At 30.7% G+C, this 24,048-nt stretch overlaps 1 protein-coding gene and 1 pseudogene across 1 annotated transcript; one reads left to right on the top strand and one right to left on the bottom strand.

Annotated features, from left to right (window-relative positions):
- The first annotated feature begins 3,488 nt into the window (after positions 1–3,488).
- On the top strand, positions 3,489–4,952 carry LOC139881229 (uncharacterized). The gene is made up of 2 exons (XM_071865739.1): positions 3,489–3,618; positions 4,003–4,952. Exons 1-2 carry the CDS (start codon positions 3,489–3,491, stop codon positions 4,950–4,952), a joined length of 1,080 nt encoding a protein of 359 aa, XP_071721840.1.
- Positions 4,953–10,266: 5,314 nt separating this feature from the next.
- On the bottom strand, positions 10,267–11,986 carry LOC139881228 (uncharacterized; annotated as a pseudogene).
- Between the last annotated feature and the right edge of the window lie 12,062 nt (positions 11,987–24,048).

The following is a 24,048-nucleotide window of genomic DNA, read 5'->3' as shown; positions in this document are numbered from 1 at the left end:
AACTGACGTCATTTGGCACATATAAACAGTAAGCATTGACTTGATGCAAAATAGAACAGTGGAAAACATAAGGAATGTCTTCTTTCTTTCTTTCTATAAGTATCTTGCACTTGCACAATATAATGATTTTTTTTATTCTTCGACAACATAATGTAATGATTTTTGAGGTGAAATGTAAAAGTTTTTTTTTGAATATGAAATGTAAAAGTTGTGAAAGGACATGTTTTCACAATTAATTTCTGTGCTTTTTTTTTTTTTAATATGAAATGTAAAAGTTGTGAAAGGACATGCTTGCTTTAATTTTGTCACGTCTTTTACAGCACTTTCCTTTTCGACGTGATTTTCTCCGTTTGAACATATATATAAAAAATATGAATATCTCCTTTTAGCAAAACTAAAGAAAGTCATTAACATCAAAAAAAAAAAAAGTCATTAACATAAAAAAAAGAAAAAAAGAGGGTAAGAAAGTATGAAAGCAGACACACACATTTTCTCCAAGCATCAAACCTTCAAGAAATTTAGACCTCAAGGCTCAATTAACAATGAATGAAGAAATGTCGACAAAAAATTTGCTTCATATTCCTTTTTCTAAATAGAAAGGACACATTAATCATGATACACTGAGACTTCTCGTTTTAGGAATAGAGGTGAAAATATTGATATACGCAACATTTTCATGTAAAGATGATGTTTTCGTGATTTCATCCTGACCGTTACGCCAAGACTTAATTTGTATATATTCATTTCATAAGCAAGAAGTTCTGGCTACTTACTATACATGTATATATGGTATACGTACAGATGAACTAATATGCTTAAACTTAAGTCACCTTCTAAACCCTAATATGCTTAAATCCTAAACCGAAACCCTTGCCTTGTTAATGAACCCTTGCCTTAAGGACAACTAATTGTTCTATGTCAAATTAAGGACAACTTTTCATAGATAAGGAAACTCTCTAAAATTTCGAGGTTGCTGCCCTCTAATGATCCAAGCTTTGATCATTTGTCAGCCGCATCACGCCATCTTTTTCGTATCAACACAAGGTCTGAAGACATAATTGAAGTTTGTAAACTGAATTAATACTGTTGGCAATCAGAAGATTTCATTGAATTTATATACAAATGCATTTACCTTTATTGAGGTTAATAGATTTTTAATTTATGTTATCTTATTTACACAGAACATCACGCCCTGCTCTCTTGAATTTTATTTCAGATTTGCAACTATTTTTTTTTTAATATACATATAGAGGAGGTACAATATTATTAATGATTAAATAATTGCATCGAATTTATTCTGTCAATAGATTGTGAGAATTGACTTCCAAAAGCATTTTACCAAAAAAGAGAAGAAGGAAATGAATGAACTATTAAAGACAAATATACCTGTACGGATTCTATTGATAGCTAGATATCATTAAATCTAATTTACTTTATAACTTAACTTCAAAAAAAAAAATCTAATCTAATGTAATTTATATATTAGGTCCAAATCTATGTCTCCGATTCTCCTTCTCCACGAAAACTGAATTTAATTCGTTATTCTCGTAAAGTAAATGAATTGAATAAATGTGTGACTATTAAGGGAAAGACGCCATAATTAAGGGTAATGACCACATTAGCAACTAGGGAAAACCCTCATGATTAAAAGATACCCTCATCATGTCTTGTATTAAAATTCAACAGTATAAAAAATGCCTCCACTCAGCATTAATAAATCAGATTTACTATTTCATTAACTAATCCAACAAAGAATTACATTGTATATAGTTTGACGGCGGTAATTAGTTAAGTCTATAGCTTAGCTTCATTATTATTATGTCCAAATTACTTGTAAATTAATACACCTAAAGAATGTTCTAAAACTACAGTCGTCCATTTAAAGCTTAACATAAGCAAAGTAGTTATTAATGTAGTCAATTGTCATCGTCGTGTATCTCATAAAAAAAGGTTGGTGTGTGCAGTACTCATATATTCCCTATAATAATACATGGTTTTTAATTTTTTCTTCGTATATTAAAAAAAATATTTAATCAACATTAATAAATATATACATCTCTTCCTAAATTTATTTAAAAAAAAATAAAAATTCATATATTTACATACAAAAAGAGTACAAATTATTATTGAATGCATGTTTATTGGAATAAAGTTACATTACATAATTATGAAAGATATTTAAATCTTTCTAGAGAGAATAATAAAGGAAATTGCTTTTTCGTGAGGGGTTAGTATTTTCTCCCATCTAATAATGATCATAACTTTAATAATTAATGATGCATGGTAGAAATCGAAGCAATATATACCGTACGTGATGATTTTAATTAGTGATAAACTAAAAATATACATACTTTTAAAATACGCTCGATCATCTCGATTAATGGTTAAAATCTAAGCAAATATTTGGATGCCCATGACACCTTAAAAATTAGAGATTCAAAAGAGGACCTTATAACATCAAGCCTTTGAGAATGTGATTTTTTCTTTTAAAGTTAATACTTAATACTATTTTTTTTAATGGTAATACTTAATACTATTTCGTTCACTATCAAAACTTATTTCAATAAAAGTCACAACCTTTCACGGTTCGACCATGCTTATTAATCTAGCTTAGAATATTAGAGGGAGTTTATGTTGATTATATTTGTGGTTGTTTCTTGGAGGTTATGGAATGAGAGGATTTTGATCATTTTTTAAGAAGTTATCCCTAGATTGGAGATTACTCTTCGTATCCGTACATCAAGGTGTGTTGTACAATGCGACGAATAAATCTTTTAGTTATACCGCAACATGAGGTAGCTAGTAGCTGCTCTGGAAAACATTCAACTTTGGTCGAACATAAGAAGAAGACAGAGATAGTTATTGAGAGTTTCTATATTTTTACACATTGTTTTATTGTTTAGTTGTACTGCCTCATTATTTTCCAGTGCTTGTATCTGATCAATGCTGAAATTTTTATTGATAAATTTTATGTCTTGGTTATAGACGATATTTTATAACAATTACATACGATTTTTATTTAATTTTGAGGATTATGACTTTCATCCGGAAATTATATCGTAAATTCACACGACCTAACACAGCCACTAGATTGTTTTATAATACGTAGTTATTCTTTTATCCTTTATTAAAAAAAATTAAAAAGAAAAAACATGATCTTAAATGAAACCGTCTAGTAAAATTTAATCTCATGGCAAAATGCGTCACATTCCTAAAATCAAAGTAAATATTAATTAAAATGTTTTACCTAAAGAGAAGCTTATGTAGTTATGTGGTCCTCTCTTTCATGAGTATTCCCTAAGTCATATCTCTCTCTCCAATAAATCATGTACGATTAAGGGAAACAAAATCATCTTTATATAGAAGGGAAGAGATGAACACTTCTCTGTCTAAAGTAACAAGTCCCAAATAGGAAAACAGACTTTTTCATGATATTTTAATGAGAGAGAGAGAGAGAGAGATCCAATATTAATTGATCAAATCGAAATATGGGGCATAACTGTTGCAGCAAACAGAAAGTCAAGAGAGGCCTTTGGTCACCCGAAGAAGACGAGAAGCTCATTAGACACATCAACACTCATGGTTTTGGTTCTTGGAGCTCTATTCCTAAACAAGCCGGTAAATTTTTTTACTATAATATTTTAGTTTCAGCTTTTGAATTTGCGGCCATTTTTTTGGCTCAAAACACGACCAAACAATGACCGAATCACATAAAATGACCATATGATCTTGATTCTTATCGACTAACGTAAAGGATGTGAGAGATCACGACCATTGTGGTCAAACTCGGACAATTTCTGATAAATTTCCAGCCAATTTGATCAAGTACTAGCTGCTTTTTAATTAGGACAACCCAGTAAGCTAATTATTATTTCCGTCTCAAAATAATTGCAAATTCTTTTATGCAAAGTATAGAAAAATTTGCAACAATTTGCGTCGACGGAGGTATTATAATACATCTTGATTATGTTAATTTATTAGACTCACTTATCCATTTTTTAGGATTGGAGAGATGTGGGAAGAGTTGTAGACTAAGATGGATAAACTACTTACGACCCGATCTCAAGCGAGGTTCATTCACTGCACAAGAAGAGTGTATCATCATCGATGTTCATAGAGTGTTAGGCAACAAATGGGCGCAAATCGCTAAACATTTGCCTGGTCGAACCGACAATGAAGTGAAGAATTTCTGGCATTCATATATAAAGAAGAAGCTTATTGCACAAGGGCTTGATCCCAATACTCACAACTTTGTCTCTCCTCCTCCTCAAACCAACTTCAGCAATAATGATATTATTGCATGCACATTTCCTCAACTTGGTCAACGATATCATTCATCACCACCTAATGTTTTTAACCCCTTTAGTAATATTTCTTATTTCAAAGATTCCTCTCTTGAAGACATCAAACCCAGTCTCATCTCACTACCTTCCAGTTTTCCGGTCGGCGAACCGATAAAAGGCCATTCGGACTTAAGCAAAGAAAGCTCGATCGATATGTATCAAAAAATTGAATTAGTCCAAAACCCTAATTTGATGTTGACTAATATACAAGAAAAAACCCCACATGCATCGGTTTCGTCCTGTCCGATTCTGAATCTATCCCGGTTCGGAGTGATTGATGATAACTATTGTACGTGGGAGAATAGCTTTCTTGATACTATTAATTCTCAAAGAGACGAATTACAAGCACAAGTAATGGTTAAGTCGGAGTTAGCAATTACTGATTTTGAGAAGATTGATCATGAAGGGAAAATGATGATGCGGGACATTGGCTCGACGTGCTCACCATATCAGAATAATTACTGTGATCGAAATTTGGATGGTTTCTTGACGTCGTTAGAGAGGTCAAACGACGTCGAAAAACATGGTGTTGTTGATCAGACTCCATTGATGAATTGTGGAATGTACTATAATATGAATCCCCTAGATCGGCTTACATGGGATTGCTAAATAATTTATACATATGTCGTTTTTTTATTTGTCTCACTTTTTTTCTCATAAAGATATATTTTAGAGGTAAGATCATTATCGTACGTATTAAGTTTTTCTTATATTATGTTGTAAGACTTGACGATGCTAGCTACTGTTATTTTCATATCCATTCAATTTCCATCGATCATTCCAAACGAGCCCTAGTTCTTGGTCCAACGTCGATGAGTAGCGACTTGTGAGAAAATGTAAGATGCAGTAAGCTGAAGGTTTTACTCTTTGAATAATACTACTAGCTATACATATCCATATTATGTCTATTATGATACTTGCAGTATAAGAATAATATCATCATTAGTAGTTAATTACTCTCTTCGTATCAAAATATATGATGGTTTTGCATTTTTAGATTAATTCATATGAACATATATCTAATAGATAGATATATTTGGATGAATCTAATGATGATGGTTTTGCATTTTTAGATTAATTCATATGAACATATATCTAATAGATAGATATATTTGGATGAATCTAATGAAGAAAAAAGAAAAACAAAATCGCAAATTAAATATGCGAGGTAGTATATATGGGTGCTTAACCCGATTTGTTTTGAAGTCCGAATTACAATATTAATTAACACTTGGAGCTCAAGATTTGATAAATTAGATTCCTCATGGCAATGATCATTTCTTTTCTACTGTACATCTGCGTGCTCAAACTTATATAGAATGTGTGAAGTAATAATCAACTAGAGCAATATATAAATGAAACTGAATAGATTTCGAATAAAACCACTGCGAAATTAAACTTCACCTTATTAATTTCACGGTTTCTCGCTGATCTTGCTAGCTCGTATCTATTTGCGAACCATGTTATTTTGGACTCAAAATTGATTTCTACTAATCACTTGATATCATACAATATTAGCATATTTATCTGATATTGATTTTGTAATTGATAACTTAAGGTTCGTGATAATGCGATTTGTTCATAGAATAAATTTGGGTGTCACAAACTTGATCGAAATTTTAAGGTGCATTAAAAAAACAAGGAAGCATTTGACTCCTGCTAATAGGTCCAGCATTCAATCATAATATTATATGTGTCAAATATATTTAGTTCTGAAGTTTTTATGTAAGATTGTGTTTTGATTTTATATTTTAAAATAAAAAGAATGGAGCTTCAATTTTATTTTTCTCCATAAATTTCATATCTTATATTATTATCTCCTATATGGATATAGGATATGTGAATTTTAAAGGGTAGATTTCAAAATCAATTTTATTATTATATAGTCTTAGTTTTTCAAACATAACCTAACACAATCGTACATAACAAAATGAGAATTAATTATATTCAACATATTTAATATATGATTGGATGGATGTTGGATCTAGAGTAAATTTATGGCTAATATTGAACAAAAAGTATTAAGTGTATCATATCCAATATCACAAATTCACATTCGAACACCTTCCTTTGCTGAGGTGTTTTCATCAAATTTTGAATGGGTCTTGAAGTTGAGTACGGCCTTTTCCGATCGTATTGGATGGTAAATGGGCCGTAAAATTTATTTATTATTATTGCAGCAAATTTCACGACCTGTTAATTGGCCCAATATAATTTTGGTTATGTATTTGATTTTCTTCTCTACCATTTGATGATCAAAGCTAATGTATCTGGAAAAAAGGTCTCGATAGTGGTGTAAGATAATGTTCAAATAAATATTCATGCATGGCCAGTACAATTTACAAACAGTAAAACAAAATAGTACTTGACTTCACTCTTCAGTTCAGTGAGTGGCTTAAATGTTGACAATTCGTGCATGCGGTCAAAGAAAATGTATGGAATTGGAAGCCAAATGTCGTAAATGATGTCTCATCTCATTACCATCTAACTAAAATAATACTCTCACCTAATACATAAAAAATATCACAATTAACTACGGTCGGAAGTAGTAAATGTGTGATAAGATGTTAATTTTTTTATTAGTCTATATCAACTTCTAGTTAATTTGTTATTTAAATAAAATTATGATCGTTCACACATATTTACATATGGGAGTCTGAAATTCGAATCTATGGTATAGTTATGTTTTTTCATTCATTTGTTTTTTTGGGAAACTTTATTATTAAATTAAAATGATCTATTAACCGATAATCAAATGAATTTTGTAGATATTATAAAAAAATTCCGTCCACGTCCGACTACGTAGTCGGACGGATTATAAGAGAAGTCAATTATAAAGTGCATCGGTCAATAAAAATTAAAAACATTCATTTTTTTTTGTCGGCTAAGATATTTTATATCTAACTTAACTTGATTTCAGTTGACACATAACATCTTGATATAAAAAAGTACGTAGTTTTAGTATGAAAATGTGATTATTTCTAGCCAAAAGCAAACAAAGGGTAAAGAAAAAAAGCAAGCAGAAGAAAACAGTGGAGAAGATGACCCTTTTTATGGCAGTCAAAATCACTGTTTCAGATTTTTAATTTTCCTTTTCCAGGCTTTTCAACAAAGTAAAAAAAAGCAAGAAATCAAACCCATATGCATATCATCAGAGAGGATGGCAGGAGCACAGTCACAGTGTACCTAATTAAATTGGAAAATCATCAAATTAGTCAATTTTATTGTACGCAATTTTTCCTTTCATATTTAGACGGAATTGTAGTTTAATACGGTCATATATGTTTAGTATACACAACTTTATAGATAAATATATTTGTTTATGTTTAGCTAACTCCTTTCTAATTGTAATTTTTTATACTCAATTTTTTAAATATCAATGATATTGCAACTTTTAATTAAAAAAAATAATTCTTATTTTTGAAAATAGTAATTCAAATCCTGTTTACATGTAAATGTTTTTCAATTTTACCGCACAAAAAGGGTGATTTTGAACCATTGTTTGACTGAAAGAGGGAAAAAAAGAGAGAGGTTAAAGTCAGATGTTTTCACTTTCACGGTTTTATTTTACCACTCCCGCTTGGATGCCTTACACGCAAAACTAGAGAAGATTGATATGTCCCTTATTAATTTCTCCTTTCATCATTGCATCAATTAAAGTCTTAATTGTCTCCCTTAAACCAAATTAAGTAAGGGAGAAGCTTAAACCACTAAAAAAAGGGGAAAAAAAGTTAGAAGTATAGTAGGTTTTTTCTTAATGTGTGTACAACCATTTTCAGCTCTTCATTTTTATTGTTTCTTTTGTGTAAGGATTAATATCAAGTAATTAAGTATAATTATTGTAGCATAAATTACAAGAAATTAACAAATTACCTAGAATTCTCTTAACCAAACTGATTTTTCTTGATATCATGTGAGCAAAAAACTATTTTGAGATCGAATATTCAAATGAAAGTTTGATCGAAGTACGTATGAAGCCATGTCTGAGATCAAATGGAAGCCTCTACCTCTTAATCAATAAATTAATTAATTCTTTTGACAAATAAAGAAGAGAAAGTAATCTCCATATTCATATTCATATTCATCAGTCATCACTAGCTACTTCTAGTTTTGATGTATATGCAAACAGAAATAAAGCAAGTAGTAGTAATGTAGCTAGCACACATCATGAGCTATCTATATTTACATGAACAATTAAAACGTTTATGATCATATGATCACTAACAAGAGATCGAAAATTACCTTTATAAAACAAAATAAAAAATCACAAATATGTTTTGCCTTAATTAATTTGAAATGGGATTTGGACCACTGGGGACTTCATGCTTGTTAGCATTGAAAATATTCTCATTTTGCCCATGGAAATGGAGACCTAGCTCTTCTTCCTAATTTTCGTCCTCTTGTGTTCGGCCGACGAATATTAACGATTGAATTTCGCCTTGAATTTGAATCTTCAAGTGATGATCTTGTTGTTTTTTCTAGAGCTGAAATCCATGCTCTCTCGGCCGATATCTTTGAGATGATGATCATCTTTTACGGTAAGATGCTCAAAGAACATGGCTATTATTACTTTCTATGTAGGGTGGAACCAAAAACAAGAATGACAAGGAAGAAGGACATATATTGCATCTCTAGCCATGCAATTATGCAAAATCAAGTAAACTTTGTATTGGCCACAATATCCATTTTGTATTAAACTCTTAACTTTTGTAGTTATTATTTAGGGTTCAAAGTTAAAATGTTATAGATAGAAGTTATGTTGTGTGTTGAGAGAAGAGAGAGACAAAGAGTAGTGGGGTTGTAGGAAATGTGTAAGATGGACAAGTGAAATGCTTTATCAAAGTCCTGTTGTGATTTCCTTTGCGCTGAACAATTAAAATAATATTATTGGTGAAATTTAAATTTAAAATCATTCAAAAAAAAACCCATAAGAAATATAAAATTCATTAACTTTAAGATATACAACCAATAATATTACTCCATCACGTGAATTATACTAAAATATATCTTTCAATAAATAATATAATTACTCAATCGAATAAGACGTGAATAATATGTTTAAGATTTTCTTTCCCAACAGCACATTATATATGGTAATCTATCCGATATATATCTTAAATTTATAACAAGACAGACACGAGCCATTTGTACTATATATCGACTATCAAAAAGAACATATTAAAATGTCTATTTATTCTTCTGAACTTTAAGAAATTTTCATATTTCCGTCTTAAAATAGATGCAAATTTTTACATAAAATTTATATGCTAAATTTTGTATCTATTTTGAGACGGAGGTAGTATGTTGGCAAAGGTATTTGAACCATAGATTTGAATCTGTATAGCTATTTTGCTGGTCTCAGCTAATATTATTGGCCCGAGACAAGCCCAAATTAGTATTTTATAAGGCCCATGGGCTTTGGTAGCTAACTTAAGTTATTTTTTTTTTTTGAAGGAAACTAACTTAAGTTATTATCATCTACTGTAATGTAAGCTTTAATTGCAATTAGTTCGAATCAATACGGAGAATTAACGAAATTGCAATTAGTTCGAATCTCCCTTCTTCATCTTCATCAGTGAGCACTTGAACGTTACGAAGCTTACCCACAGTACGTGACTTGGCGAACACGTCAACTAGAGGACCAGTCTTGGCCGCCGTTAAAATCTCATCTATCACTTCAAATCTCCAACTGTTGCTAATGTTTGATCTCCTCTCACTTGCCTCGTGGTTCAATAGAATCGATGCGTCGCAACCCTACATTATCGACGTGTCGCAGTCGGAGATGGTGAATTGAAGAATTCTTTATATGAAGCAAAAAGTTGAACTTTCATTACAAAAATGGAAAAAAAAGAAGAAATAATGTAATGTAATTTCACTAGATACACATACAAATACTATAAGACAGTATATATGTTCTACAGATTTACAAGGTTGCCCTCAAGAACTGTACTATAAAATAGAGGATAGCCAGGAATAGAGCGAACTGGTATGCATCTCTTTGAAAGCTGTCATCCCTTTGGAAAAACTGCATCCAACAAAAAAACGATTAAACTTGTAAACGACTCAACCTAGAAACAGAAGACGATTAAATAATTATGATCATTGTATGAATAAGAACTCACTTTTGTTGGATCACCAGTAGGATCAGGATATATGTCTATGTTCTCTTTCTCAGACGATAAACTATTACTCAAGTTCTTGGCAGATTCAGCTATGTCTTTCCCAGCCTCGGTGGCGGCAAAAAGACGACGCGACGTCCAGAAGAATGACTGAGCAATGATTGATGAAGCTGATAAATCCCATGATTCCTCATGCTCGATAACTTGGCCACTAATTTGGTTCAAAATGAATTTGGAATCGATTCTTATTATGAGTGGCCCTCCTAAGCCACCAACAATAGATTTAGGCATTCCTCTTAATGTCATTTGATATTCAGAATGCTTGACGATGACATTACCATTTCCTGGACAGTCTATGGCAACGAGTAGAAATTAAACCAATTAATAAAGAATAGTTGATGCGTATGTTGTAAAGAAGAGGTAACTTCTCTATTGCATAACAAAACCAAGACGATTCTCTAAGTCATGTGAAAGTAAAACTCGTCATTTTCCAGGTGGCATGATTCATAAGGATTAAGCTAAAATAGAAGCCACCAGCTAAATGTAGAAGAGAAACTCACCACAGAAGGGTTGACTAGAGCGCCAGTTACCCAAAGTGGTCTTTTGTATTTCTCACGACCAGTAAAGCTTCTAACAGGATCCTGCACTTACTAAATCATGACATGATATTAAATTATGAACAAACCACAACACGAACTACAAGCTCAATAAGTAGAAACACAAGAAAGACCAATACAGATAAGTATGAATTATTTTCACTCGGAGGCGAAGCTCACATCTATTATTGCTCTTGAACTGTTTAAAAGTTCCACTAAGCTAATACTGAGGAATTAAAAATAAACCTACCTTGTATTTGACGGAAACTGCGTAAACAGCTAAGGAACGATTTCCTTCTCGAAGCTCTAAGATATCACGTAGAAGCAGTCTAGCAGTTGATTCAACCAAAGGACTACTGAGACATTCGAAATCATTACAGAGCTCTCCAAAATCCATTCCATCAACTATTTTTATCGGCTTCCGATTTCTCAATTACCGTCTCAGTAGAGATTTCAGTCCCTTTTGATTCATTTGCAACTGGAATACATAAAAAAACATAATTAGGGCGTAACATGATTAGATAGAAAACCCAATAATTTACCATTGGATTATGTCACAAGTTTACTTCCACAATCATAAAAAGCTAAGATTTTACTTAACAAGAAACATTCTACAGCTAATTGCATATCTATTCACAACATGAACACACTTTAAGTGAATCCCAGATGAAAAAACTAATCACAGGCATAAATCAAACAATTGGGTTTTCGAAAGTTACAACATTTGTACTTAAGAAAGAAAAATCCAGCTAAATTGAAATTAACCTCGGAGTGAAATCCATGGTGCTTTTGCTGAGGAAACACGGATAGAAAGCGGAGGTGGTGGTGGCGGCGAGCGGCGGCGTGTGGCAGTGAAAGGGAGGAGGAGAAGGAGTGAGAGCAGAGGAAGGAGAAGCAACACCCACCATCTCTGTGTGTGTGCGTCCATTCTGCTAACAACCACAAAGTTGTTTGGTTTGAATTAGAGGCTCTCCTCTCCTCTCCCGCTTCGTATTTTTGTGACGTGTGATTTTTTGAGACATTTCTGGATTTTGGATAATGTTTTCTGTCCATTCCAAGTCTTTGATTTTCAGCCTCATGTTTCAGGGACGAAAAGGACCATTTTAAGATTCTACATGGGCCTCGTTGTATTTTACAAGTAAAGTCCATTGAAATTTTATGACATCGGTTCGGTTCAACTAATAAACAAACGGCTTTGGCCCAATCCCAATTATGCGACTATCCCAAGTCCATTTCTTTCTTCTTCTTTTTTAATTTTTTTCTTCATTAAATTAAATATTTAAACAGTTGAACTATTCAACTAACTTGAGAGGTGCCAAAATCCGTGAAATAAAATTGTTCAATCATCAATTATACATGTATATCATAATTTAAAACGTGTAATTTTTTAAAATCAATTATACATGCATATCATAATTTAAAACGTGTAATTTTTAAGATGTATAAGGGATTCAATTCAATCTTGAGGTACTGAAAATCAATTGATCGAATACCATATAGTTTAATATTTGTGTGCATCAACTCATGGTGCCATCCTGAGACTACTCATTAAACCATGTTCAGTTTTTACCAGGTTTTTAAAATTTGTTTGATCCACAATTCAAGTCATCTAATTAAACAATATAACCCGGAAATTTCTGTATTGGGGGGACTTATCTGAATTTAGAGTTCTAATGTTTTCCCTAATGGTAATTAATGTAGACTAGAGAACTATTCAAAATTATATGCTTATTCAAAATAAATACATGAGTAAAGGAGGAATTTAACTTGACCAGTAAGCAACTAACTTAATTGACCATCGATAGATCTTCAATTGGGTTCAACAACATGATCATTTATCCACAATTAAGATTATGGTTTACGAGGAAAGACGAACTTGCATGATACAAATCTCATTCACCTTTCATGCTGCGAAAGATCACCGAGAGATAGATCGAGCTCCGACAAGATTCCGACATAGTTTTGTGGATCTAGCTAGGAGGACGCCACAATGTATATATGATGCTCTTTGCATTTCACCATTTTTTTAGGTTGCGCATCAAATATTCTGGTCTTTGTATTATACCCTTAGAAAATTCTTATTTTCAAAAGTAGATATAAAAGAAAAGAAAAATCGTAAATTGGGTGGTTGCCCTAATATTTCTAGGAAATTACTACCCCTAATAATTACTTTATAAAAATGAAGAAAGATTTTGATTGATTAAGTATGATAATATACATACTCCCTCCATTCCATTTTAATTTATTTGTCCGAAAATACCATTTCACACAAACCGAGATAGTGAATAAATGTATATTTTGACTAATTTGTCCCTAATTATTAATCTTATAATTTTTAAATCCTAAGTCATCATATATATAAGATAAGGGATAAAATGATAAAATTTCACATTAATTTTGTAAATAGACAAACATATTAAAATTTTGAAAAAGTGTTTTTGGATAAATAAAATGAGATGGAGAGAATTATAAAAAAAAATAAAAAATTGACCTTGTATAAATATAATATATAAATTCAGGTAAGTTTTATACAGCTATGCTTCATATACTTTAATCATGAAATATTTCTATGTGCATTTAGTAATTTATTAGTTTCATAAAATTTATACTTCTAATAATTACTTCAAAATATTTCTCGTATGCGAAAATTTATCGTATCTACAAGAAAAAGAAAACAAAGGGGAGGGACGTTGGCCCTCACCTGTCCTCGTGGTCGGCGGCTTTGATGTGGCTATTGTATGGCAATCGTCATTTTGGGACACGAAAACCGATCCCTGCAAATGTTTGCGGGATAGTCTTTTTGCAGCCTATACATTGGTGTATTTATATATTTACTAGTCAGGGACCCGTCCGGTGGACGGGAGGGTATTTTCCTTTAGAAACTATTTAAACGGATGTTATATATAATCATCATACCATAATTTATATTTTAGATTTTCGATAATCATCAAAATATAAATACGAAAACGAATGTTTAAGTAAGACTATCCAGATGAGCATTAAGATTAATTAGAAAAAAAAAATTCCTAACGAAATCCAGAACTGTTTGCTTGGTTCATCGATGCTAATTTTCTTTCTCAACTTTAACTTTAATCAATATGGGGCAGACTTTGTTTGGTTTTTCTCCCGTATCCATCCTCTTCATCAGATGAAATATACATTGCTCCTTTTCTTTTGTTGGATTTGTCAGTTGTCGGAGTCATGTCGCTATCTTCTCGATCGGTATCCTACCATACCAATTTTAAAAAATTAAGTTCATTATATATGTGTATATTTTAGGAATGAAAAAGCGCCTTATAACTAAAGATTCAATCGATAGTGTTTATACCTCCAAATCCCGCATCGACGTCTTCTTCTCTTCTTCTTCTTCTTTCTCAGAAGTCTAGAAGGAAAAAAAATTCAAGTTTTTATGTTAAAAATACGGGTGATAAATGAGGGAGCCCCAACTATAATATTATATATATGTGTAAGGTAAATGTGAAAAAAGTTTACTCAAGTGAAGTGTTTATCCTTGAACTGTTTAATGAGACCCTCGTCTGATGTCACTCGGCTTAACGGTATAAATTACATCCCAATCCGAGAATAGATCCTCCTCGATAATTTCAAATTTGAATAACCAGCTCTTTGTCGGCAATTGCCTCAAATTCAGCTAAGAGGTTTTATTTGATTTTTCCTAAATGATGATCATGAAATAGATAAGGTGGTTTACAAACACGTTTAAATAGAAACATAAAACATAAGCTCAATTTATTTTTCTACCTTGTTTGATGGATTTATAAGGTCCGTTGCAGATTTGCCGATCAACCAATTTCACCATCCGATCAAATAGCATTAATGATGTTGTTCTAGTACGATCACGGACTCTCACTTGCATCTTAAATTTGAAAGAAAACCCATGATAAATAATTGACTTGTGTTGGAATATGCATTAGCGGATCGGAGTTGGCACTTTATTTAAAGCCCATGTAGAATGCTGTTAAATTTATATCTCTTTGCCCTTAAATTTGGTGATATGGCTCAGAGTCAGCAATATAATCAATTAATTAAAAAAATATAAGGCTAAAAAAAATAATACTACTATTAGTATAAACGGATGAATTTACGAATATGGATTTTTGATATCTTACTTTGGCTCAACGTCACTAGGTTTTTGACACTTTGGACACCACCATTTTGGCCCATTCTTTTCAACTTTTTTATTGCACATGGTACATCCTTCACAATACCAATTCTCGATGGACTCGACTTCGATTATTCGTGCAAGCATTGTAAAAAGTTCCACCTGCAATAGGAATTTTGAATATTTTACTTTTCTTGATAGGTTTGATTATAATAAATTCTCCAAATAAATAACTACTAATTAAGACTATGAAATTATTATTACCTCTGGAGATATATAAAGTTCTTTAACTGTGATTCTTTTCGTAAGGAGCAATTCATCCGACATCGAAATTGGTCCCGATAGTTGAGTTATAATTTGTGTGTAGGAGCCTATATCATTAAGTTTACAATACACCATAAAATCAGTAAGTAAAATCGTAAAAAAAAATATCTAGTGTAAATTAAATCAATCTATGGTATAAAATAATTACTTTTGGCTATATTCGACATCTTCAAGTAGATTCGGGTTGACGAAGATCTTTGTTCCTTGAAAAATATTACTTATTCTAGGAATTTTTGCAATTTAAAATTATTTAAAATTTATTATGGTATATATTATATGATGAGATTTAAAAAAAAAATTAATATAGAAAATTGGTGAACTTACTATTAAAAGTATTCGTAACAGCCAATTATAAAATAACAACTATTGATTTCTTTAAAGTTGTAGCATCCAATATAGCTTCATTTACTTTCTCGGCAAAAGCATCCCACAAAGTGCAATTAATCCTCTTTTTCCTTGAGCATAGGGGAAAAATAAGTATTTAAATAAAAAACCATAATAAATAAAACAAAATTAGATCAATGACATAATTAAATTTATATCATAAATAATGATAAAAAAAAATTACTCCAAATCCTCTAGAACAAAGGTAAGCAATTTCATTGTCTTGTCTGGCTTGACTATTTCTCTTATTTTTTTCATTCTCCAGGACATGCCTAGTAACATCTGTTTTTTTAAGAGATCTATACGATTATAATAAAAAAAAACAAAAAAAAAAAATATAAAAGTTAAAAGTAAACTTACCAAATATAAACGATTCATTCTCCTTATTTAAAATTGAATCAAAGCTCCCAAAATTAAAAACAAATTTTGAAATCCTTCGTTCGAAGTCTTTTGGACTATGGTATTTTCAAGAAGAACAATTTGTATTGATTTCTAGCAGCTTTAAGTTTGTTGGTAGGTTTAGAGACGAAAAATTTTTGGAAGCTATATACTTCTCTTTCACTTATTTGTTGTCTATATGTTGCAAGAAGATCTTTTTTTATTGTTGCTTGAATGCGGTCATGCTACACACACAATAAAATATATTTTATAAAAGATAAATTTATTAGATACATTAAAAAACAAAAAATTCTAAAAATTCAACATCATAAATATTCTAAGGATAAAAATAACCTTATCATCAAGCAAAATCATCTCTATACTTCACGGCTACGGAAATTTGGTATTGTCCAAAGATTTAAGACGCGAGCCTTAATCTTCCAATCAATACGTCCAAGACAAACATCATCGATTTGAGAATATTTTGACGCCATCCTACAATAAAACGACAACAATGTGAAGCAGAATATACAGTATATATACTACATATAGTAGATGGCGTGAATTCATCATATTTGCTAATTAATTATGTCTAAAATCCCAAAGAAAAATTAGTTTGTTTAATTATTTTATTGTGTTGTTGAAATCCTAATATAGTTAGAAATCGGATTCGGTGGGGAGATTAATTATGAATTGAATTTGTCTTCTATTAAAAATAAAATCCTAAAAAAAAATTAGTTTGTTTAATTATTTTATTGTATTTTTGAAATCCTAATATAGTTAGGAATATGATTTGATAGGGAGATTAATTAGGAATTGGATTTGTCTTCTATTAGAAATTGGATTTGTCTTTTATTCATAATAGTTTGTTTAATTATTTTATTGTGTTTTTAAATCCTAATTCAACACAAACTTGATTCCTAATTAAAACGCCATGTGTCGGATGTTGATTTGACAATAAAATTTTGCAATTGAATTGCAATTAGAACAAATTGAACAAATTGAAAAAAAGTCTCTCTATTGTCTATAAGATGCATTATTCTGATAATTATATATTTATATATATATATATATATATATGCGCGCGCGCGCAGATTCGAGCAGTGATGATCAGTTTCATTTGCTTAATGCATCTAATTAAAGGTGCCGAGCATCTCAAGAGGCCTTAAATTATCTAGGTAATTTGTTAAGTACAAATTATAAAAAGTAATTCATTTATCCACACCAAGGGTAATATTAATTATCTTGTTTTTAACCATGGTCACCCATCCTAATTGTTTTATACCGGGTATGAAGGTGAGATTAATTACGATTAACTAACTTGTATATATATATATACTATCGAGTTGGAATTAATCTAATCTTTCCAGTCGAACTATATATGTACATTTAATAATTTGTGATTTATATATACAAGTAATTCGTTGGTAATTTTAAAAGGACAAAATCAACATAACAATTTACCCCTCCCTATGGAGAGCAGAAAATCAATCTCGAACCCCACCAAGGTACCGTACGTGGTTGTGCAATAATGTTACCAATTAATTAAGAGACCAACTATTAATTAATGTTGATATATAAATTCTATATATATATAATATTTGTCATCAATTACCAAACATTCAAAGTGGAGAATATTGTACATATCATGATTTAAAAGTTCAGAAAATTAATTTGTTTTTACAGCTTGGTGGTAGTAGTTACATGCATGCACGTCTATCGTGCTAGCTACCAACATTAAACTGCCCGTTATATATAAAAACTATGCATTCAGAAAATTAATGTTTATATATATTTGTGTTGAAATAATAAGTTGATGGATGATGCGTGTTATATCCTGTTTAATTTCTATCTACCATTAACTTAAAAAAATAAAAAATAAAAAAATCCATCTACCATTCAATATTAGCAAGAATTGGGAAAAAAATATTTAGTTTTGGTACGTACTACTCTCTCCGTATACAAATAGATGAAGTTTTTGGAGATATTTTTTATTTTTAAATAGATGATATTTTTAGAATACCAATATATTTTTACCTTTTTACCTCTCCACTCATTTTCTTCCCAACATAATTAATAATTTTATAAAAATAAAATAAAAAAATAAAATTATAAAGTAAAAATAATTTTATATTAAAACTTACGTTATTGATATATATAAAAAATCTCAAAATATATCTATTCAAATATAAAGATATATCTATTCAAATAGAAATAATATATATATATTATTCAATATGTGTCTTATCCAAATTAATTGAGCAAAATGCTTCTTGTTCTGTTTGATCCCTCGTTGACCAATCCCCATAGCTATAAAGATTGACTTCATGACACTGCAAAAAATGCATAAGTTTTCGGGGAGGTACTATACGCATCAGTTTCGAGTCAAAAGTTACAGATACATGTTTTTGTTGAAAAATTAGGGTACTACTAGCTTAATCTCTATGCCGACAGTATGTCCTACAATCGATATTTATGGATTATGTCTCAGTCCCTAACCTCTTAAATACGACTTTTTTTGAAATACTTAACTACGACTTTACCCCTGATAGATTGCATATAATTAATAATTTATACGGAAGAAATCGAGCTAGATAGTTTAATAAGACTTGAACAAATTTGTCGTCAAAAAACACATTTTATATACCTAGGATCTTGCATTAATTTTTTACGTTAATTTTGCATTAATTTAATGTTAAACTAAATTAAATTAACATAAATTCTTGAAGATTAGTAATACAAATGATAAAACACTAGGATCTTCTAATCAAAAAATAAAGCACCAGGACTCATTCATATATACTCTCTCCGTATCATAATAGATGCAGTTTTTGGCATAAATTTTTGTATCAAATATATGACATTTCCTATAATTTCACTCATTTTTTCCTATTTTACCCACATATCAAATGCCGATACAAAACCTATTTTTTACATATCAACACCGGCACCAAACCTATTTTTTTACATATCAAAACACACAACCACCAAACACACACCACCGCACCCACCACCAACGACCATCGTTGATCGGCATTGTCCAGCGTTGACCGACCGTTGACCGGTGTTGACCGGCTGATGACCGGCCGACCGACCACCAGCTGCCACCACCATTTTGTCTTATATTTGTTGTTTACATATATTGTAATTATTTTTATATAGTAGAGATAGTTTAGTACAAAAATATATTTTCCTTATTTTTAACAAAAATATACAAAACTACATGTAATTTGAAATAGAAGGATATTTTCGACCTTTTAAAAGTTCATAAAAGTTAATCCTAAATTAATACTACTTCCGTTTCAAATTAGATGCAAATTTTTACATACAATATTTTTATATAGTGGAGATAGTTTAGTAAAAAATATATTTTTCTTAATTTTAACAAAAATATTCAAAACTACATGTAATTTGAAACAGAAGGATATCTTCGACCTTTTAAAAGTTCATAAAAGCTAATCCTAAATTAATACTACCTCCGTTCCAAAATAGATGCAAATTTTTACATGCAATTGTATGTAAAAATTTGCGGACGGAGGAAGTAAATTCCAATATCAGAATTTTTTGTTTGGACCAAAGTTTAAGATTTTTTGATCCAAACTTAATTATATCCAGTTGAAGTCCTAGAATGGGCCTTGATCTATCATTACTTAATATGGGCCAAAGGAGGCTCAATAAGTGTTGGATCAAATATAGGCCTTACGCATGTGGCTTGCACGTGATTCTATTGAAAATGCTTTTGTAGTCTTTCTTTTCTTAACTCTTTTTCTTTCTTTTTTCCTTTTTATAGTTTTCTTTTCTTAACTCTTTTTCTTTCTTTTTTCCTTTTTATAGTTTTCTTTTCTTAACTTTTTCTAACCCAAGTTTTTTTTGTTTTAAAATTTAATTTCTTGTTAATTAAGATCGGTAATTTGTTGTGTAGGTGACGTGGATGGTGAGCTGTTTCAAAGGGAATGATATCCACACACTGAAAAGGCAAACAATGGCCGGCCTTTAATTAACTTGGCCAGCTAATCTCGAAAATAATTAAACGAACAACTTATTGTAGGATGCACGTTGTATAGTAGTAGTATATGGTTTAATTATTTTTTAATTATTTAAAAAAAAAAATCATCATCATTCAAAGAAAGTCTAAGCATCATAGAATTTTGTAACTAACATTTTTCTCAAAATATATAAATAAATCAATATATTAACATTCAAATAAAGTCTCCAACTAAATAATGTTTGTAGAGTCGATCATAGATATTTGGTTTTTCTATATGGTTGAAAACAATAATGTATACTGATGTTGAATTTTAAGAACTTCTTGTTTATGGTATGCGTGTCAATATAAGACCTTAAAAAATATACTATGTAATCTTTCTTTAACGGCATAATATATAAGGTTGTCAAAATCGTAGATCTTAAATCGTATAAAATTGTCAGTATGGGATCACAGAAAATGTAAAATCATTACTCTATAATCCTTCTTTAAATGTATAACATGTATATGATTACAAAGATCATAGATCTTGGATCGGATAGTATAAGAATACATCGTAAATCGTTAGGATCCTAAAATTTAATGGATACTGACTACAAGAAAAAATAACCTAGGATCTACATAAATTTGTTGGTTCTCATGACGCTGTCTATGTCACCAAAATATGTTACAACTTTCACGATTTTGTTAGGATCCGAGAAAGTCTGCCATAAGAAAAAAAGGTTTATTATATTCATAAGATTAATTAGCTTAATTAATCTTTCTTTAACAAAAATGGCAGTACTCCTTGCTCCTAGTAAGAAGAATATATAAACTAGAAAGCGGAAATCAAGATTGGCAGATGCCCTAAAATTTAGGCCATGTTCATGAATTCAATTAACAAGAGAATCCTAAGTACTTCTTGGTTTTGTCAAGATTACTTATTGATTTCAGAGCAGATCTAGTCTAACTTTAGTCTGTCCTATCCAATACCAGTTCTCTTCATATTGTTTATATTTCTATTACAATATATCCGCAAATTCTCGGTATTTGTTCACTTTGAGTTGAATTCCAAACTTTACGGATGTAAATCAGGTTTATAACAATTTGCTTCGGATCAATAAAATATGGAGTACAATTATTTTTTAGAGAAGAAAAAAAAAAAAAAAACAAAATATATATATATATATATATCGGATTCGCTCTTAAATTTTTTGGATGCATGATTAAAGTACTAATACATTTTAGTAAGTGAAGATAATAACCTATATCATAAAGTAATTTAATTTAATTTTTTTTTTGAATTTAAAGAAAAAAGCATTAATTTTTTTAAAAATATATAATTTAAAAAACTTTCTATCTATCTATCCATTTTTACTTTTTACATGCATGATTAATCTACTATCCGATCATGTCATGTGGGAACATGAACATTCTCTGCAAGTTTTTGAAAGAAATATTTCTTTCTCCTGTGTACTAATTCAATGCACGAACATGATTTATTTTGGTGCGTAATATAAATATATATAGCTAATTAATTAATCTTTTTAATGATACCCCTGATCTTAAGCTTTTTAAAACCGTGTCAGATTTTGACTTTGAAATCTATCAAATATTCATTTAATCTTCCTTTACAGCAAAGATTCTTACATGTGAAGATGATTAGATTGTCAAGCTAAGTGGAGATAATTATTGTTTTCGTGCTATGACTCCTAATTTTTAATTAAAAAACTCTCTATTTAATTACTTCAATATGATCTTAACGCACTAATAAAACTTTTAAATGCCAATTTATTTCATACTCTATTTAACTGTAACTGAGTAGAGTCGAGTAAGATTCTAAAAAAGGAAGAAGTTAAATACTTGATAGTTTTGGTTGAAATTCGATTCATTTGATATATGAATCAAATCGAATTTGACTCATTATTAATTGAGAGCAAGTTAATTGACTTTAACTTGCATGCTTCTCCCTACTTGATCACGAGCCTTAACTCAGTGAGTTGTGATCGATGAAGATGTATAAGAGATTTATAATTTGATAAAAATAAAAAATTTCAATTGGTATAAAATATGAAACTAAATTAGAACTATCTTGATTAAACAAGCATGATCGCGTGAATTCGATAATATACATAGTTATCCGTCTAAGTAGAAATTGATCTCGACATTTAGATGAAGCATGCAGCATCGGAGCTACTTAATAAGATTTGTGATCGATCTTTTATACTCCCTCATTTCAAAATAATTGATATTTTGAGTTTTAATGACATGTATAATTAATAAATATAATGAAGGTATTTTTTTTAAACCAAACATTTCTTAAATTGAGGAAATTATAAATATATATATTTTTTTTAAATCTGGACATTTTAATAGAAATTGGGTAGTTGGTGAACATGTATAGTCTTCCCGGAAATAGCATTTCCGATTCCACGATACTAATGACTGTCATTAACACTAACAGAAATCGGTAATCGGAAATCCGGATAAAACTAAAACCGGTAATGGCAAACCCGGTCAAAGCTAAAACCGGTAAGTCAATACCGGTCTTTCCCTCTCTGCAATAATTTTTCATACAGTATATACACTTCCCTTCTAAATTTCATACAGTATATACACTTCCCTTCTAAATTTCCTAAAGGCAAATCCAATCTAAGAAATCAAACAATCCAATATCTATACATGATCAAGATAATTTTTCTATCCATCTATACAAATTTTCAGATTGAAATTTGGCAGTAGCTAAGCTACGAAAATCTCTAACTGTCTATCGTTACGAAATCGTCTAATTAATTACTGTCTAAATTCCAAAAATTTCAAAAAATTCCCAAAAAATTGTATGATATACTAGAGGCAGTAAGGATCATCTTTCGTTAAGGGACCATACCGATCGGAGCTTGTTTGACCGGTGAGTCAAACCCGAGTCAACACTGAGTTGAGACCGAGTCAACCCAATTCCGGCGAGTTTGACCCAAAATCAACTTCCTAAAGCTTCCTGTAACATCAACAAGAATGGTGTTGATACATCAATGATAGCGTAGCATCATTATTGATTTCGATACATTGTTTTTCACCGTTATCAACTGCGTATACATAAATAAGATTCAATTGTACCCTTCTCTTTGAATTCCGGCATAATCGCACATTACTTGAGAAAAATCATCGTAACTCAAAATACCATCGATGAAATACGTTGCGTCGGGAAGGCTACCCACCACGACCTTGCCTTCCACGAATTATATAGAACTCCTCCAGTATAAATTTAAATAGGAAGACATATTTATATAAAAAAAAAATTCAAATTCAAAAAATATTGCAAAAATATTGAAAGAAATAATTTTAAAATTATTGATGAGAGACGAAGAAGTAATGCGGAAGTGAGAACGGGTGCGGATGTATTTATATAGAAACTTAAACCGGAAATTTTAATACCGGTTTTACGTCAAACCGGGAGGGATATTCCCGGTTTTACTTCAATCCGGGATCGGTATTACCGGTTTGTGGTTTTTCTTCAATCCGGGTTTTGAATTACCGGTTTTACTTTATTACGGGTTTTATTACGGGTTTGGCATATCGAGTTTGAAGTCGGTTTATTTCAAACCGTGTACGTGATTCCCGGTTTCAATGTAAACCGGTGATGGTAATTCCGGTTTCAATGAAAACCGGTGATGGTAAATCCGGTTTCAATGAAAACCGGTGATCCAATTCCCGGTTCCACTTTAAATCCGGTAACTTCAATCCTAGTTTGAATTAATTAATGACATTTCTAATCAAAATTAGTTGTCCGGGAAACTAAGTTTCCGGGATGACTCATTAATGT

Source organism: Rutidosis leptorrhynchoides, unplaced genomic scaffold, assembly GCF_046630445.1.
Source record: "Rutidosis leptorrhynchoides isolate AG116_Rl617_1_P2 unplaced genomic scaffold, CSIRO_AGI_Rlap_v1 contig132, whole genome shotgun sequence".
NCBI classification, from domain to species: Eukaryota; Viridiplantae; Streptophyta; class Magnoliopsida; order Asterales; family Asteraceae; genus Rutidosis; species Rutidosis leptorrhynchoides.
This window is presented reverse-complemented; position numbering and strand designations above follow the sequence as displayed.